The sequence below is a fragment of the Lactuca serriola genome, chromosome 9, assembly GCF_051521515.1.
Source record: "Lactuca serriola cultivar US96UC23 chromosome 9, Lser_US96UC23_V15, whole genome shotgun sequence".
Lineage (NCBI taxonomy): Eukaryota > Viridiplantae > Streptophyta > Magnoliopsida > Asterales > Asteraceae > Lactuca > Lactuca serriola.
The window spans coordinates 165,257,121-165,275,320 of record NC_136416.1 but is presented as its reverse complement, the minus strand read 5'-3'; the positions used below and the strand labels follow the sequence as shown (position 1 = coordinate 165,275,320).

General features: G+C 36.5%; 1 protein-coding gene across 1 annotated transcript; it reads left to right on the top strand.

The window, feature by feature from the left end:
* The first annotated feature begins 5,756 nt into the window (after positions 1-5,756).
* Positions 5,757-7,135, top strand: LOC145077088 (early nodulin-like protein 9). Its single transcript, XM_079022863.1, has 2 exons — positions 5,757-6,015; positions 6,573-7,135. Exons 1-2 carry the CDS (start codon positions 5,772-5,774, stop codon positions 7,037-7,039), a joined length of 711 nt encoding a protein of 236 aa, XP_078878989.1. The 5' UTR covers positions 5,757-5,771; the 3' UTR covers positions 7,040-7,135.
* Positions 7,136-18,200: the final 11,065 nt, after the last annotated feature.

The following is an 18,200-nucleotide window of genomic DNA, read 5'->3' as shown; positions in this document are numbered from 1 at the left end:
GAGGATAGATTCAAAATTCTATTACTTATTACTTCAGAGGGGTTGAGAAGTAGAAGGTTGCATATGCTGTGTACCAGTTCGGATTAGAAGTCACGCAAAGGAGACAGCATATGGCTAACAGATAAGAGGTATTTCACATATATAACATGCAGAGAAATAGAGTTGCATATGTTGTGTACCAGGTCGGATTGGAAGTCACGCAAAGGAGACAACATATGACTAACAGACGAAAAGAAAGAAAATGATATTCTACAGACCTAATTTATCGGAATTTACCAGTCGCCCCATCCAACCGGAATTAAGGACAGAATCCGCACATCGAGGAAAAGTTAAACCACGGTTCCAAGTACAGGTTCATTTAATGTGACGAGTAGATTCCCATATACATCTCCCTGCTCAACCTATCCGAGCATCGTATTGTCAGGCTGAATGGATCTAACTAGGTCAAGATTTGTCAAGTCTATAAATTTCCTAAGTTCAGCTCTGCCTAGTCATGTCCATTTAAAATTTTTTGTGCCTACCGACGAATCAAACCAGAGCATAGACCCTTCAACTTTGGGTATGTTACGCAGACTCAGATTGCCTGTTATCACTTTATAATATCACTTCCCAAAACATCTCCTGCAAGCACATTCCATTTACACTATATATATTTTTTTTTATTTTCTGATTTTCTAATGTTTTTGGATTTTTTGTTTATTTCTCCCCCTAAATTTTTGCATGGGAAAGAAACGAAAGTAAATGCGCAAATTTAAACTATCATAAAACAAAAATTGGTCTTTAAAGCGAATCAGGTTAAGAAAAACTCAAGAGTATAGAGAAGAAAACGCAAACCGTAAGTCACCGATTGAATTTGCATCCAGAAGGTCTGAGAACAACACGCGTAATCTCAGAATAGATCCGAAAATTCTTCATGTCATTAAGCACTAACCCCATTTGTGATCTCTTCCTTTCTTCCTTTCCCGCAAAGGACACATACTCCCAAACAATGTTCTGAGTGTTGTACAGTTGAGAGATGCCTCCTATCATGTGCCTGGAACAGCTACTACCAACAAACCGAAGTCTGATGATATGCCTCCATAGCTTCTCCGTCACAGAGCGAGATCAGTTGGTCTTTGGAACCCAGTCTATTTTGAAATTGGGTCGACCTTGTCATCAATGCAGGGTATTCTCTCCCATGACATATCCTGCTTATCACAAACAGAAGATGTAGAAACATTAGAAGCATCAGGAGATTTGGGAGTTTTCACCTTTGGTACCCATCTATATTCGGGTTTAACCCATTTCTTGTTCGATCCGATGGGTGCCTCAGCACTTCCTTTGGAACTTGAAGTCGTCTGCCTAGATGACTTTGACCTAACCGGTCTTGGTTTCACAGGAGCATCTCTTGAACTAGACTTCTGGGCCAGCATTCCCTTCTTGTTCTTGGGAGTTGGATGCTTGGCCTTGGGAGTTGGATGCTTGGCCTTGGGAGTTGGATGTTTGGCGTTGTGCGCATTCCAGTCATCATGGTCTGAACGTGACCTTGAGGGGTTTCTTTTGGAGTATCTCCCTCTTGGTGCGTTCTGCCAGCCTTGTGCATAGTAGGGAACATATACGTGATTTGGACAGTTTTTGGCAATGTGTCCAGGTGTTCCACAGTGAAAACAAGTCTTTTTCTTCACTGTGAAGTTATTTATTCTTGCCCGTGGTGGCGTATCCTTGCCTTGTCTCTTATTTTTCCCACACGCACAGTTGCAATAGGCACTTTGTTTAGATTGAAATGGTGGCCTGTATTTACCAACGGCAGGTTGATTAGAAGCAACAAATTTAGAGTTCAAGGGGTCGTTTGTTTGTTCAGAAGAACTCTCCTTGTTCTCATCCTCTGCTACTTTACATGCACATGTAACAGAAACATCAGTATTTTCAACATTAATAACTCCTCCTGACACAAATCCAGCTCGTTTTCCATATCGAAGATGTGGCTCCCTGTCAGTTTCGTCCTGTGTCATAGGGATGGATGTGTAGTTATGATTATAAGGAGGAGGTACACTGTCATACCCTAGACCTTTGTTTTGATTTTCTTTGAATTTTAATTGGGTTTCATATAAAGACTCGACTGTTTGACTTGACGCAGTATAATTTTTGAAACTAACATCAGTTTTTCCACACTTAATTTTTAAAGCGTCAAGTTCTTCAGTTACAGCAACAAGTTGTCTCTTAACATAATCATAATTTTCACACTTGTTGCTATACTCTTCCTGAAGTTTCCTAAAGTCCTTGGTTTTTGCTTCTAACTCAGCCTTCAGGGGTTTCTGTCGTTTCCTGAGTTGATATCCTTCATATCCCAGGTCCTCAACTTCTCTTTTTAATAAATCAATTTGTTCCCGAAGAAATTTAATCGTATCTTCACTAGACAGTGTACATGAAACTTCACATGATTGAGAACCTGAAACTTCATTGACCGAGATGTTTGCAGAAATCATTGTATTTCCACACTTCAAAGCATCAAGTTCTTCAATTACATCAACAAGACTAAGACGATTGAGATCTTTTGTCTTCTTGATGATAGCCACGTCCATATCCCACGATTTTGGAAGTGAATTCAATAGCTTTTTGTTTATCTCAGATTTAGACAAGAAGATCTCAGCTATATTCATCTCGGTAATAAGTGTAGTAAATCGTTGCAACTGAGTTTCGAGGGTTTCTCCAGGGATATAATCGAAAATGTTGAAATTTTGTCTTAACATATCCTGACGACTCTCTTTCATGTTTCAACTCCCTCGTAGACCTTAAAATCAATTAAAAAGCACAACTAGAAGCCAAAATCAAACGTAAAATTCAAACCCTTTGATTATAAAAGTCAACCTTAAAAGTCAAATTTAAAAAGTTAAACTTGAAAAGTCAAACCGAAAAGCTAAATTTGAAAATTTAAAAGTTAAACGAAAAAGTCAAAGTTTAAAGTCAAAGGTCAAACTTGGAAGTCAAAGTCAAAATAAAAAATCAAAAAATAATTTTTTTATTATTTTTTATTATATTATTATTATTATTATTTTTAATTTTTTTTTAAAAGATGAAAAAGGAATTTAAAATTAAAAAGGAATTGAATTTTGGGTTAAAAGTGTCAAAATAGGAAAACTTGCTGCGAGAAAGACGGGTTATGAATTAAATGGGGAAGGAATGTATCAACTTGTGGCCTAGAGGAGTTGGAAAGGCGCTGGACTTCTATGGGGGAGACCCGAATTCGAATCCCAGCACACCCCAAAATCGCTTCGCGCCCCTTTTTTTTAAGTGTATGCGTGCGAAATTCGGACCCTGATCGAAGTCTCGCACACGCTGCTGACCGAGGCTAACCGTGAACTCCGAGGCCGCAAACTTGGACCGTGAACCTTGGGCCATGAACTCTTCGGAACCCTAGCCGCCGGCCGCAAACTCCTCGCAAAAAACACCGATTTTTACGACTTTTTTGCTCCAAAACTCGATCAAAAACCCTTTTTTATGAAAAACACGAAGAACAAACCCCCCTTATTTTTGCGAGATCTATCCAAAAATGCAAAAATATTACGAAAATAAGATCAAATAATGTCCCAAATTTGACAAAATTGACTGATACAACTTGGCTCTGATACCAATTGTAAGTCCCTAATTTGCCCGTGTATCAATCAGATTCGTTTGATGGTGCGGAATCCCAATCAAACGGATGATGTCAGATCAAATAAAAGAGAAGGAGAAGAAGAAGATGATGAATCTTGTATGTATTGATATGAATGAAGATCCGGATATAAGATTCACACACACTCTCTTTTCTCTCTCTAGAACACCTTCAAATGCACACACTTAAGCTCCTTGGTGTTCATCAATCTGTTCCTCACACCCTAACACCTACATTTATACAAAGGGAACATGGGCTTGGTGGACATGGGACGTAAATGAGTGGACGACCGTAAGGTGTTTACGGCCGTAAACTCAACCGTAAACATGACCGTAAACTCCAGAAATATTACAGAAAAATATAATTGCCCAGAAAAACAAAGTATAAACCATATTTTGACCCAACAGTTTAGTTGCTAAGTTATGTATCCACTTGAATGGTTATATGTAATGGATTTGATTTTTCTATGTTTTGTATGTTATGGTTATATGTACATACTTGAATGGTTTTATGTAATGTAGCATAAGTGTATCCACTTTAATGGTTTTATGTAAATCATGTATGTTAATACATTGATTTGTAAAAGGGAGATGATCTATTACAATCTACATTTATCTATTAACAAAAATAACAATGTACATTCTATTACCATCCGAAAAAAGGAATTAAAATTACATTACAAACTATAGTTATCTACTAACACAAATACCAATTTATTTCTACTACCATCCAAAATATTGATTTATAACAATCTACATTTTGTTACCATCCAAAAGACTGATTTATAACAATCTACTTTCCACTACCATTCAAAATATTGATTTCTTACAAACTAACCTTACCTTATAATTGCATTACTGGATGTCTTATATACACCTACATACAACAAAGTGAAACCAAAAACCACATTCCATTACCATTCAAAAACCCATGTACTACTTAACTGCTTACAAAAGAAACCGATACCAAACACTACAACCACCTTTACAAAAAAAAAAAAAAATCAATAACAAAACAACATCAGCTGGTAGTTCCACACTTCTACACGTGCAAGCCCAAGCATTTCTTCTAGTCAATTCAACGATCTGAGCAAACCTGGAATCACCATTATGCCCTACGACATATTGGAGGGTCAACCCACCCAAGGAACCCACATCTTGAACCAAAACGTGAATAACTCCAAAATTGCTTACAAGGGTTACGATCAGTCCAAGATGTCACCTTCATTGTTTCTCTTCCACAACGACAAATTACCATTTTCACTTTCTTGACAGATTCTTGAGGTCGCAGGAGAAGAGGGTTTTTTTGGAAGGCAACAGGAGACATGCATTTGATTATAAAGAGGGAAGGTTACAAGTAAAATGATGTATATGCCCACCTATTATTTTAATCATTTGAAAGTTAACGGCTCAAAAGTGACAGAGTAAGCAAAAATGACTATATGTCAAAAATTTTGAAACCACATGGACCATTTTTGAGGTTTTTTAAAGTTAGAAACTATATCCCAGAAAAACCACAATGACCACAATGACCATTTATATGAAAAACCACAATGACCATTTATGAAGTTTTGTCATAAAATTATACATAAAACATACTTTTTACAAAAATATAAATAATTATACTATGCAAGTTATAAAACGGGTTAAAAATAATAACTTTTGATAATATATAAAATTCAATTATTTATTTATTTATTTATTGTCAAAGGACCCTATTTTTCCAAAAGGATTCAAAACAATTATGAATTTATAAAATGTTGAGAACAACTCTATTTTTGTAAGACATTTTCTAAACAACCATATTTTCGGTTTAGAAAAAAAAACCCAGGGAAAGAGAGAGATGACCATGCATTTATACGTACGACTTCGTTTATGAATTATGTTCTACAAAGTATTGCATATAAGTTTCAAATTTAAAATTTGTTTAGGTTTTAAAATCAAATGTTGTTCAAGAAAAGCATAAAGATATTATAAAAACTTTAGTATATCTCTCTTTTGGTGATGGTAAAGAAAAGCATAACCTTCAAATACAAAGGCTAGCTATAATTATGCTTTGCACTGCAATTCAAGAAACCACATCACAAGAAAAGAAAAGATTCACTCCTACAAGGCTACAAATATCCCTCTACAATCTTCCCATGTTTAACATTCATTTTCCTTCCCATTTTGCCCTTCTGTTTCATGCTTTTTCAATGAATACAGGAAGCCCTCATAAGAGAACAATGCTGGTCGTTCTGGGGCTTTTAAGTATTTTCCTGGTTTTCAGAAACAGCCATGCATACCAGTTCAAGGTGGGAGGCTCTGGTGACTGGAGCCTTGCATCGTCTTCTTCCTATGATCAATGGGCACAACAAAGCAGGTTTCAAACCGGAGACACCCTTCGTAAGTTTCAGGCCTTTAAACATTTATTCTCGTTTATTTGAAATATTTTAGAAAGCCGACTCCTTTAATTTGTCGCTTTTAAGCAAACTTGTGTGATTGTCACTATGTAGTTGTCAAATTAAGAGTTATAGAAATATTATATGATTGTCACGCTTCTTTAATTTTATGTTGATATCATTTTGATCGATAAATGCTTTTTAATGATATTTTCTTGTAAAAACTAAAAACAGTTTACTTTTATTTTGCATATTTAATAAAATAAATTATTTAGTTGAAAGTAATAAAGATCTATACATAAGATATACTAATAATTAAGAGGTATAAAATAAAATTGTTATTATTATAGCAAAGGGTAAACTGTAAAAAATAAACACAAATAATTGCTCAGTGATTAAAAAAGAAAGTGGTCATCATAAAATTAATGTAAAGAAAAGTTTTGAAAAACTTGTTACAATAGTAAAAAAGTGGAGATGCAATGAGTTACGAGTTTATACCTCACCCTTTTTATATAGTTTTCACTTAAGGAAATGATTTGGTGTTTATATATGTACATGTAGTGTTTAGCTACCAGCCTAACGAGGACTCTGTGCTTCAAGTAAGTGAAGATGACTACAAAAATTGCAGTACGACATCACCCATTGCAAAATACAGTGATGGTCATACTGCGATCAAGCTAAACCAATCTGGGCCACATTACTTCATCAGTGGTGTTATAGATCACTGCAAAAAGAATGAGAAAGTTGTGATTATTGTATTAGCAAACAGAAGCAATCGCTCTTCTGATACTCCATCTCCATCTCCATCTGTATCTCCATTTGCAGCCCCATCTCCCGCTCCGGTCAGTGAAGAGATTCCATCTCCTCCCCCTGCTCCAGTTACACCGGAAATTGACATGACTCCGGCTCCTGCTCCGGTGGAAGAGAACCCTTCACCTCCTACTAAGAATGGTGCATCTTCGATTGTGAAAAGTTTCTTTTGCTCTTTCGGAGGGTTTGTTGGTTTATCGTTTGTTTTCAGTTTTTGATTTGGTTGTGATTATTTATTCGAACAATTCTGTTAAATAAGTTCCATGTAATTGGATTATATTGAGGGTATATATATGAACAATGATTTCGTTGTACTACCTTAGGAATTTATTAGTTTGCTAATTTACGCTATAGACTTTTGGGAAAATGACTTGTAAGGGTAATGATCTTTTACCCGTGTTCAAATTATACCATTCATGTTTTTTTTTTAACAAAAAATACCATTAATATGTGTTTCGTGTACACATATTACCATTGGCAACCGGATACAATAGGTTATCCCGTATTTTGTAATTAAAAATAAAATAACGAGTGATGTGGAAAATACGTGACTATTACACCTGCTTATATGATTACATGGCATTAATCACCCATCTCTCAATTAAACACTCTCAAACCAAACACTTTATCTAGGGTTTTCTCATACATTCGAAGCTTTCTTTGAGATCGATGATGGCTGGTCCATCTAATGCAAAAGGATCTGCTTTCATTCAAGTAGATGTTCATTACGATGGAATATTTTCCCCCAATCCTCTTATCTACTACATGAATCAAAATACTTCAATTACAGATGTCGATTTTGGTGGATTAAATTTCAAGGAGTTCATTTATGTTCTTGAAGATGTCACAAAGGGGAAGTGTCCTGATGTCTACTACTATCTTGGGCAAAAGTCGATGTGTGATGGGTTGAGACCACTGACAAATGATGATGATTACACGAGGTTTCTTGATGCTGCAAATGGTAACAAGGGAAAGATCAATGTATATGTTGATCACTACAAGGAATCGGTATTTGAATGGATAGAGGAAGAAAAGGAAGAAGAAGGTGTTGATAGTGAAAGCTCTGATGAAGATAAGGACTCGGTTATGTCTGATGCTCTATCTGTTGATCACGAACCCGATGAAGAGGTAATACCATTGACTAAGTCTGATGATCCCTTTCTTAACCATATTAGTGTTGTCCCAAGAGATGATTTTGTTGATGAGGATGATGATTCTGATAATGGAACCAAACAAGCCCCAATTTATCCTTTTCATGACACAACTCAGAAATGGGATACAATGCAACCCATCATTGGTATGAGGTTTTGTAACCCTCAAGAACTTAAACAGCTTGTATCAAACTATGTAGTAGCAAACGATTATTAACCTTTGGTACGAAAAAAATGATAAAACTAGGTTGCTAGTCAGGTGTTGTAAAACTAGTGAAGGTAAGGCAACATGTCCTTTTATGTCACACCCCAAAACCAAGAACGGCGGAAACGTTCTGGGGCGGAAGACGTCATGTAACGTATCACAACAATGCAAAGTAGTAAACAAGCAACAACATCATCCATTGCATTAATAGTATATATTTAATTACATGTGAGTTCTTTCATAGTATAATTCTACAAAATGGATTTACAAAATAAAAGACGAGTCTTGACCCCGTCTTCACAAAACCTAGTAGTCGAACCTGTCTATTTGTGACCTGGGAATACAAGTTATTTTGAAAGTGAGTATCAGCAATAATGCTGGTGAATTCATAAGTATTTATGTGACTTTGATTTGTAAAGCTGTAAAGAAAGACCTGTAAATGTTTGAAGGAAAGTTTGTACCAATGAACATGTTTGTAAGTAATTGTAAACGTTTGAAAACCCTAGAGAATCCCATATTTTCTACTAGTATAAAAAGTAGCCTTCTGCCAAGACCCAACTGTTTTGAATGTTTGCTTTTAGAAATCCAATGTTTTCCCATAATCGGGTGGTAGTTTAAAAGTCCCAAAAATGAACTACCATGGTGTTTTTCAAGCCTAAAATAGTAGATTTGCGTACGTATAAACTCGCTAAGGTATTTGATAACCCCGTAAACCAACGTGTGTGAGCTTTATAACCATGCTAATGACCCAGACTGCTTGTAACAACGTTCTTCAGGCGTTGGAATGTTATGACGTGTGTCACCTCAGACCTGCCGGTCTAACTGTAGCTAACAGTTTAGGTGCGGGATTGTCAATCCCATATAGATCTATACACAAGTATCATGCTCCCCCTACAAAGGATTATGGTATATAATACAGGACTTAATAATGCATACTCGAAAGTACGTGAAATGTCTCACAATACCTAGTATAAAACAGATTTACGTATGAAAATGTCCATTTGTTCTTGTATATGAAAATCTTTGATATGGTACTTGTAGTATGTAAAATTTCATGAATATCTAGTACACTATCTTATGTAATCGTATCTCTTGTAGTTGTATGTCTTGAAATTGTATGCCTTGTAATTGTATGTAATCGTATCTCTTCATAAAGTATGTAATATATTAGTGTAGACTCATAAATAAACTGACTCTTTTGTGATTCCTTGTACTTGGAATGGTAAGTAGTATATCCTAACAATACCTATTATAGTTACTAGTATTTTACGTGTATAACCGAAGTATGCCTTTGCTACCCAAAGGTACTGAACCAATTGATGGAAACTTTTATGTCTATATATGTATACCTAATATATATATATATATATATATATATATATATATATATATATATATATATATATATATATATATATATATATATATAGGCATGCACTTGACAATAAAAATATAAAAGAAGTTTTGTAAAACCTTTGAAAAGTTTAATAAATAAGAAATGATGACTTGATGTCAGTTTATAAAATGATTTGAAAGTAGTTTGTTTGATAAGAACAATTTTAAGTATAAGAAGACCTTTGTTTGAAACACGATTCTAACAGCGTTTGAAAGGAAACATAAAGTAAGTAAGACAGTTTAATAAACAGTTTTTAACATGTAAAAATGTTTGTCGTAAACTATTATGGTTTTTCCAAAAATTTGTTTAGTTTGTATAGTAAACCCTAGTGAAATGCTCACTTGTTATGTAAAGTGTAACTTTTGAAGTGACATAAATGAACACGTATACTCAAAGTATAAATAAAGTGTTTGATTCGTATATGTATAACAATATATTTAATTTCAAAAGACAAGATGTTATCGTGATATTTTTCGTACGAAAGTTTCCATGTAGTAGTTATGATTCACATATGATTTACTTGATAAAAAGAGTATATAGTGAAACTTAATGTTACACACGACAATAATCGTGTGTTTACTTGTATTCCCTCCCTTAAAAGTGTATAAAAAGTATTGATAACACATTTGAAAATGTACTTTATAGGGGTATGAACTCACCGAAGAAAGTGCGTGATTTGAAGAAAACGAGCTTTTTCTCGAGCGGCACCTTGACTGGAAAGTGGCGAGTTTTTGGAGAAACTCGGGGCTTCAGACCTTCGTCGGGGCTTAGATATGATACCGGGAAGTTGGGATATTGTTGGCATGAAAAACGAGATGAAAATGTGAGAGAAGTGAAGAAAATGAGCAAGGATGGCCAGCACCCTCGCATTCTATTTATAGGGGTGTGAGAGGCCTCGTACGCTGGGCGTACTTCGGACTTACGTTGGGCGTACTCCGAGGTTACATTGGGCGTTCGCTTGCATCACTGCTGACCACATCCTCGGGCGAAGCGTTTGGTCGACGTGGACGATCCGGGGCCCTTCATTCAGTACGCTGGGCGTACTCCTTCGGATAAGGCTTTGAAATGCGTGCCAAGAACTTCTAAAATGCGTAACTTTTGCATACAAGCTCCGTTTTCGACTTTCTTTTTATCCACGCGAAGGTGAGAAAATACTCTACAACTTTCATTTAGAGTCCGTTGGCTAATTTTGACTTTATTTTTAATTATATTTTAATTAATAGGCCGGGACACGATAACTTCGTTAAAAATCCATAACTTCCTTATCCGACGTCCGTTTTTGTTTGTCTTTTTACCATCGAACTACTATTGTCGAGGCCTTCAACTCTCGCTTAAGTTGTGTCGGCTAAAAATCGCTCGATCTTTGTTTCGAGTTTTTAGCTGTTTACCGCTGTTACGAAACTTAGAAAATTAGTAACTTCTTCATACGATGTCCGTTTTGGGCGTTCTTTTTATGCATGATCACGGTTTAACGAAATCTACAATTTTCGTTTAGATACCTAAGGCTAATAATCATTGTATTGCAACTTCTTGTTTTTCACTTAATCGGTGTTGCCTGGTTTTGCCGAGAATCTTCAGTTGGTCATAACTTCTCCGTTATAACTCGGATTTTAGGGTTCTTTATATGTACGAAAACCTTGATATGATTCCTACTACTTTATCTAACCCAAATAATATTTTTAGGAAAGTTATATTTTGGCCTAAATTTGACTGGTGTTACATTTTATTGTCTCAAAATATCGGGTTGTCTCATCATCCCCTTGTTAGAGGAAATTTTGTCCTGAAATTTGAGTTTAAGCAGAATTAATAATCATGCTAGGGATAGAAGTTTTATTTGCTACTCGTGTTCTTAAGTGAATTCTGGTCCTCGCTTGGCATTCCGGCGAACCTTTCACTATCGGGATACGACTTTGCTTCTTTCGCTTGCCTTCACTAGGGTGATAACTCTTCTTGGTCGAATGTATGTTGAATGTTTTTGTGGTTTGTGAACATAGTAAACCTTGTACCCTACAAGTAGTGTCTCCAGATCTTCAGAGCAATTACCGCTGCTCCTGACTCAAGATCATGTGTTGAATAGTTAACTTCCTGTGTCTTAACCTGTCTTGAGGTATAGGTAGTGACCTTTCCTCTTGCATAAGAACACAACCAATCCCTTGGATGGATGCATCGCATTACACCACAAAATCTTCTATCCCCTTTTGGGAGGGATAATTTCGGTGCGGTGCATCAGGCTTACTTTAGCATTTGGAACGCTCTTTCTTGTTTACAGACAAGTATGGTGCTCCTCATGGTGAGAAACTTGGCCTAAAGAATCTCCTTCTAAGGAGTTTGTTAAGCTCTCTAGGAAGTCCTTGCATCTCGGTTGGAGCTAGACAATAAGGTGATTTGGCTACTGGGGTAGCCCCTGGAACTAAGTCGATTTTGAATTCCGCTTGATGCTATGGTGGTAATATCGGTAGTCCTTCTGGAAAGGTGTCGGGAAAACCGCGTACTTCTTGGATGTTCTGAATGTCCTTCACTTCTCGGCACGTCTCGACGATGTGTGCAAGGAATGCATGATATTCCTTTCGTAAGCATTTCTGAGCTTGCATACACAAAATGATGAGAGGGTTCGTACTTGGTTCGTCACTGTAAATAACTAGGGCTTCGTTGTTTAGGGAGGTTAGGACGAACTGCTTTATCAAAGCATTTGATGTCGGCTCGATGTAGACTTAATCAACTCCCACTGATTATGATGTCAAAACCTTGGGGTGGATTAGATGTCGTGAAGATCTAAAAGAAAGTATGACTACTCATGAATTACAGAAAAGGATAGGTATTTCTAAGTTTATTCTTACGGAAGCACAATCACTCGAAGTCTTGGGCAGTCACAGTCCTGACGTTCATAGTAGAACTCATACCTGGTTCATCAATCACAATCTCGTGTATACAAGTCGTATAATTAAGATTGAAAAGGTGGGTCTTTGGATTGAACTTTGACGTACTGAACGAGTGGTACTTCGGGGAGGTTTGCTGAGGTTTCTTTGGAAAGGATAAGAAACATGAGGTACTCTATGCATGAGTACTTCGGTGTTCTGGAATGACGGCTTCGCTAGAAAGACGTTTTTCGGAGAAGGAGAAGTACGCACGAAACTGGTATAGCGAGGATCGAATTGAGTCAAGTTGTATGATGGTATCAGACTTACTTGAAAATAAAGGTATTAGATTTGATCATAAGGGTGTTACAGACAAAACACAATAGTGCAACTTTAACAGAGTTACAGTACTTTGGTTTTACAACAAGACAATTGTTGCGAACAAGGTATACTACAAAAGGCAAGTATACGCAACACGAGGGTCCCCTTTTCTGACGGGATTTCTCAAAAGATAAGACTCGAGTTGCACTAGTTTTAAACCTGTTTAACAGCATAATTAATGCTGGCGATTGGAAGTGAGTCCCTATTATAGTTGGGTCCTTTATTGCCTTTTTCCATTATGAGGTCAAACTCCTCCTATTCCACTGTCATTCTTCTCTGTTGGCCAGTCCCTGTTGAAGTGTCCCATTAAACCACATAGATGGCATATCCGAGAAATTTCAACATTGGTGGTTGAAATAATGTGTTGGACCCAAGTCCTGCAGAAGCGGGTAGTGTGTCCGTTCTTGTTGTAGGTCTTGCAGTGTAACAGACGACAACTACCTAGGTGATGGAAGCTGCACTTATTGCAATTCGGTAGGTTTCCAGCATACTGTCTGGTCGGGTTAAGGATAATTGGGATACTAGTAGTGTTGGTGGTAGGAGTTGCAGATGTCATGGCTGCGAAGGCTGCCACCGGCGATGGTTTCTTGTTTGTCCCTCGAGGTGATTTGCCTTTAACTCTATCCCAGAATTTTTGTTTATTGCTCTTTGGTTTGAGGTTCGGAGTGTCGTGGTAGTTTGTTACTTGTGGGTATACTTGGTTGTTACTTGGATTGGAATTATTGAAAACCATCCCACTAACATTTGCGTTGTTAGCGTTAACGTGAGTCAGAACAGCTGTCACGGCAGCTGAGACTGCAGCTTGAAAGGTAGCTGCATCAATCTAAAGAGTTGGTGTTAGGCTGATGGGTTGATTACTTTTCTTCGACGACATGATTCTGTAACACGAAAGAAAAAGGAGTTCATGAGATATTATGGTTGAACCTAGATGTATTTCGATCGCTTAAGTAAAGAGTAAGAGTATGTTCTCGAAAGTTTGACCTACATCCCGTATGATGCAGTCCTAGTACATAGTAGAAGTATGTTTGTAGAATGTTCTAAAGATGTTTGTCGTTCAAGCCGAGGTATCATTGGTTGGTGAATAACATGATCTGACCACTAAAAGAGACTTGGAAATGTCGGAGTTAAATTACTATAGTCCAATGACTTGACTAAAGCATGTTTCAGATAAACTCCAACGATGGTATGATGAGGGTTTTTGAACAAAGAGTGACACGGAAGTTAGCCGAATGTTAATATCATCGATGTTTAAGATGTAATAAGTTTAGGAAAATTTTATCTTGAAGAAGGTCTTACATCATATCCGGAGTAGAAAGGTTTTGGCCGCATAAAGGCCTAACTAACCATACTTTCAGTACAAGATAGTTACATAGAAAAATGCTACATAGGACATACACAGGAAAACGATTCCTTTAAACAAGGAAGGGAAATAAAGTATTTCTTACTGGCGGCGGTCATCCTTTTGGTGAACTCTTAGTTCAGCCAATTGACGTTCCATTATCAAGCAGGTGTCTTTCGTATGCTCTCCGGCGTACTCGTAGCTCTATGACTTCGGCTCGTGTTTTAGCTAATGCTTGCAGCAGGGTCTCATGGTCTCTCTCAGATCTCTCACGAGTGTTTTCAAGACGATTGGTGTGGATGGTATGCATTCTTGCATTGGCATTTAACCTCTTCGATATAATGGAGAGTCGTCCTACCCTAAATTTCATTTCAGGCAACTCTACGGATCAAGATTTGTAGAACTTTGTCTGCTGAGCTCCCTTCACTTAAGTTGTAGCAGCTTCGGTCTCCTTTAGACGGCATAGGTTGATCTTGCTCTTCACTCCATGTTTCCAAGCATTCTACCCAAGGAAGCGTCGAGCCATGAAGAGTTGGACGAGGGTTAGGGTTTGAATTGGGAGCTACCAGGGGTAGGTTCTCATCCTCGAGTTCGGAGTTATCATCACCCGAAAGGTCTTCAACATGGTGATCATTCAAAAAGGATTGGATGATCATTCTCTGGTTCTTCTTTGAACCATCCAGTATTGCCTACGTTCAGGAAGTACGGGTCGTCGTGGGAATGGGGTCCAGCTATGTTATCTATGCGATAATTGGGGTATAAGAATCTAACACATAAGTAGTTTATAGTAATACACAAAATACTCCTATAGTATTTTAGGTTTATGTTCTATTGTTCTTATTGTGGTATTGTGGGTAAGTTTTTAGACTTGTTGCAACTCACAACCACACTTAGGCACATACTAGTCAACCCTCGGATAATATACTTGATCAGGCTATATCATCCCAGTTTCGACTATATGTCTCCAAGTCTACTTGTGCTGCCCAACAATCATAATACTTTTGTTCTGTCCTAGTGACACTGATTTAGTATGAATGCAGGCATGTATACTTAATTAAATATTTTATTATTTAAAAGTATAGACTCTTTATCAGAGTATTTTAATCCCTATTGTATTTATAGTTTGTATATCTTTTATGGGTTGATATACTCAATTCACTATAAACAATGCTCTGATACCAATCTGTCACACCCCAAAACCAAGAACGGCGGAAACGTTCTGGGGCAGAGGACGTCATGTAACGTATCACAACAATGCAAAGTAGTAAACAAGCAACAACATCATCCATTGCATTAATAGTATAATTTTAATTACATGTGAGTTCTTTCATAGTATAATTCTACAAAATCGATATTACAAAATAAAAGACGAGTCTTGACCGCTCTGTCTTCACAAAACCTGGTAGTCGAACCTGTCTATTTGTGACCTGGGAATACAAGTTATTTTGAAAGCGAGTATCAGCAATAATGCTGGTGAATTCATAAGTATTTATGTGACTTTGATTTGTAAAGCTGTAAAGAAAGACATGTAAATGTTTGAAGGAAAGTTTGTACCAATGAACATGTTTGTAAGTAATTGTAAACATTTGAAAACCCTAGAGAATCCCATATTTTCTACTAGTATAAAAAGTAGCCTTCTGCCAAGACCCAACTGTTTTGAACGTTTGCTTTTAGAAATCCAATGTTTGCCCATAATCTAGTGGTAGTTTAAAAGTCCCAAAAATGAACTACCATGGTGTTTTTCATGCCTAAAATAGTAGATTTGCGTACGTATAAACTCGCTAAGGTATTTGATAACCCCGTAAATCAACGTGTTTTTAATACTCCATGTGAGCTTTATAACCATGCTAATGACCCAGACTGCCTGTAACAACGTTCTTCAGGCATTGGAATGTTATGACGTTTGTCACCCCAGACCTGCCGGTGTAACTGTAGCTAACAGTTTAGGTGCGAGATTGTCAATCCCATATAGATCTATACACAAGTATCACACTCCCCCTACAAGGGATTATAGTATATAATACAGGACTTAATAATGCATACTCGAAAGTACGTGAAATGTCTCACAAAACCTAGTATAAAATAGATTTACATATGAAAATGTCCATTTGTTCTTGTATATGAAAATATCTCTTTGATATGGTACTTGTAGTATGTAAAATTTCATAAATATCTAGTACACTATCTTATGTAATCGTATCTCTTGTAGTTGTATGTCTTGAAATTGTATGCCTTGTAATTGTATGTAATAGTATCTCTTCATAAAGTATGTAATGTATTAGTGTAAACTCATAAATAAACTGACTCTTTTATGATTCCTTGTACTTGGAATGGTAAGTAGTATATCCTAACTATACCTATTATAGTTACTAGTATTTTACGTGTATAACCGAAGTATGCCTTTGCTACCCAAAGGGACTGAACCAATTGATAGAAACTTTTATGTCTATATATGTATACCTGATATATATATATATATATATATATATATATATATATATATATATATATATATATATATAGGCGTGAACTTGACAATAAAAATACGAAAGAAGTTTTGTAAAACCTTTGAAAAGTTTAATAAATAAGAAATGATGACTTGATGTCAGTTTATAAAACGATTTGAAAGTAGTTTGTTTGATAAGAACAATTTTAAGTATAAGAAGATCTTTGTTTGAAACACGATTCTAACAGCGTTTAAAAGGAAACATAAAGTATGTAAGACAGTTTGATAAAGAGTTTTTAACATGTAAAAATGTTTGTCGTAAACTATTATGGTTTTTCCAAAAATTTGTTTCGTTTGTATAGTAAACACTAGTGAAATGCTCGCTTGTTATGCAAAGTGTAACTTTTGTAGTGACATAAATGAACACATATACTCAAAGTATAAATAAAGTGTTTGATTCGTATATGTATAACAATATATTTAATTTGAAAAGACAAGATGTTATCGTGATATATTTTGCGTACGAAAGTTTCTATGTAGTAGTTATTATTCACATATGATTAACTTGATAAAAAGAGTATATAGTGAAACTTTATGTAACACACGACAATAATCGTGTGTTTACTTGTATTCCCCCCCCCCCTTAAAAGTGTATAAAAAAGTATTGATAACACATTTGAAAATGTACTTTATAGGGGTATGAACTCACCGAAGAAAGTGCGTGATTTGAAGAAAACGAGCTTTTTCTCGAGCGGCACCTCGACTGGAAAGTGGCGAGTTTTTGGAGAAACTCGGGGCTTCAGACCTTCGTCGGGGCTTAGATATGATACCGGGAAGTCAGGATATTGTTGGCATGAAAAACGAGATGAAAATGTGAGAGAAGTGAAGAAAATGAGCAAGGATGGCCAACACCCTCGCATTCTATTTATAGGGGTGTGAGAGGCCTCGTACGATGGGCGTACTTCGGACTTACGCTGGGCGTACTCCGAGGTTACATTGGGCGTTCGCTTGCATCACTGCTGACCGCATCCTCGGGCGAAGCCTTTGGTCGACGTGGACGATCCGGGGCCCTTCATTCAGTACGCTGGGCGTACTCCTTCAGATAAGGCTTTGAAATGCATGCCAAGAACTTCTAAAATGCGTAATTTTCGCATACAAGCTCCGGTTTCGATGTTCTTTATATCCACGCGAAGCTGAGAAAATACTCTACAACTTTCATTTAGAGTCCGTTGGCTAATTTTGACTTTATTTTTAATTATATTTTAATTAATAGGCTGGGACACGATAACTTCATTAAAAATCCATAACTTCCTTATCCGACGTTCGTTTTTGGTTGTCTTTTTACCATCGAACTACTATTGTCGAGGCCTTCAACTCTCGTTTAAGTTGTGTCGGCTAAAAATCGCTCGATCTTTATTTCGAGTTTTTAGCTGTCTACCGCTGTTACAATACTTAGAAAATTTGTTACTTGTTCATACGATGTCCGTTTTGAGCGTTCTTTTTATGCATGATCACGGTTTAATGAAATCTACAACTTTCGTTTAGATACCTAAGGTTAAAAATCATTGTATTGAAACTTCTCGTTTTTCGCTAAATCGGTGTTGCC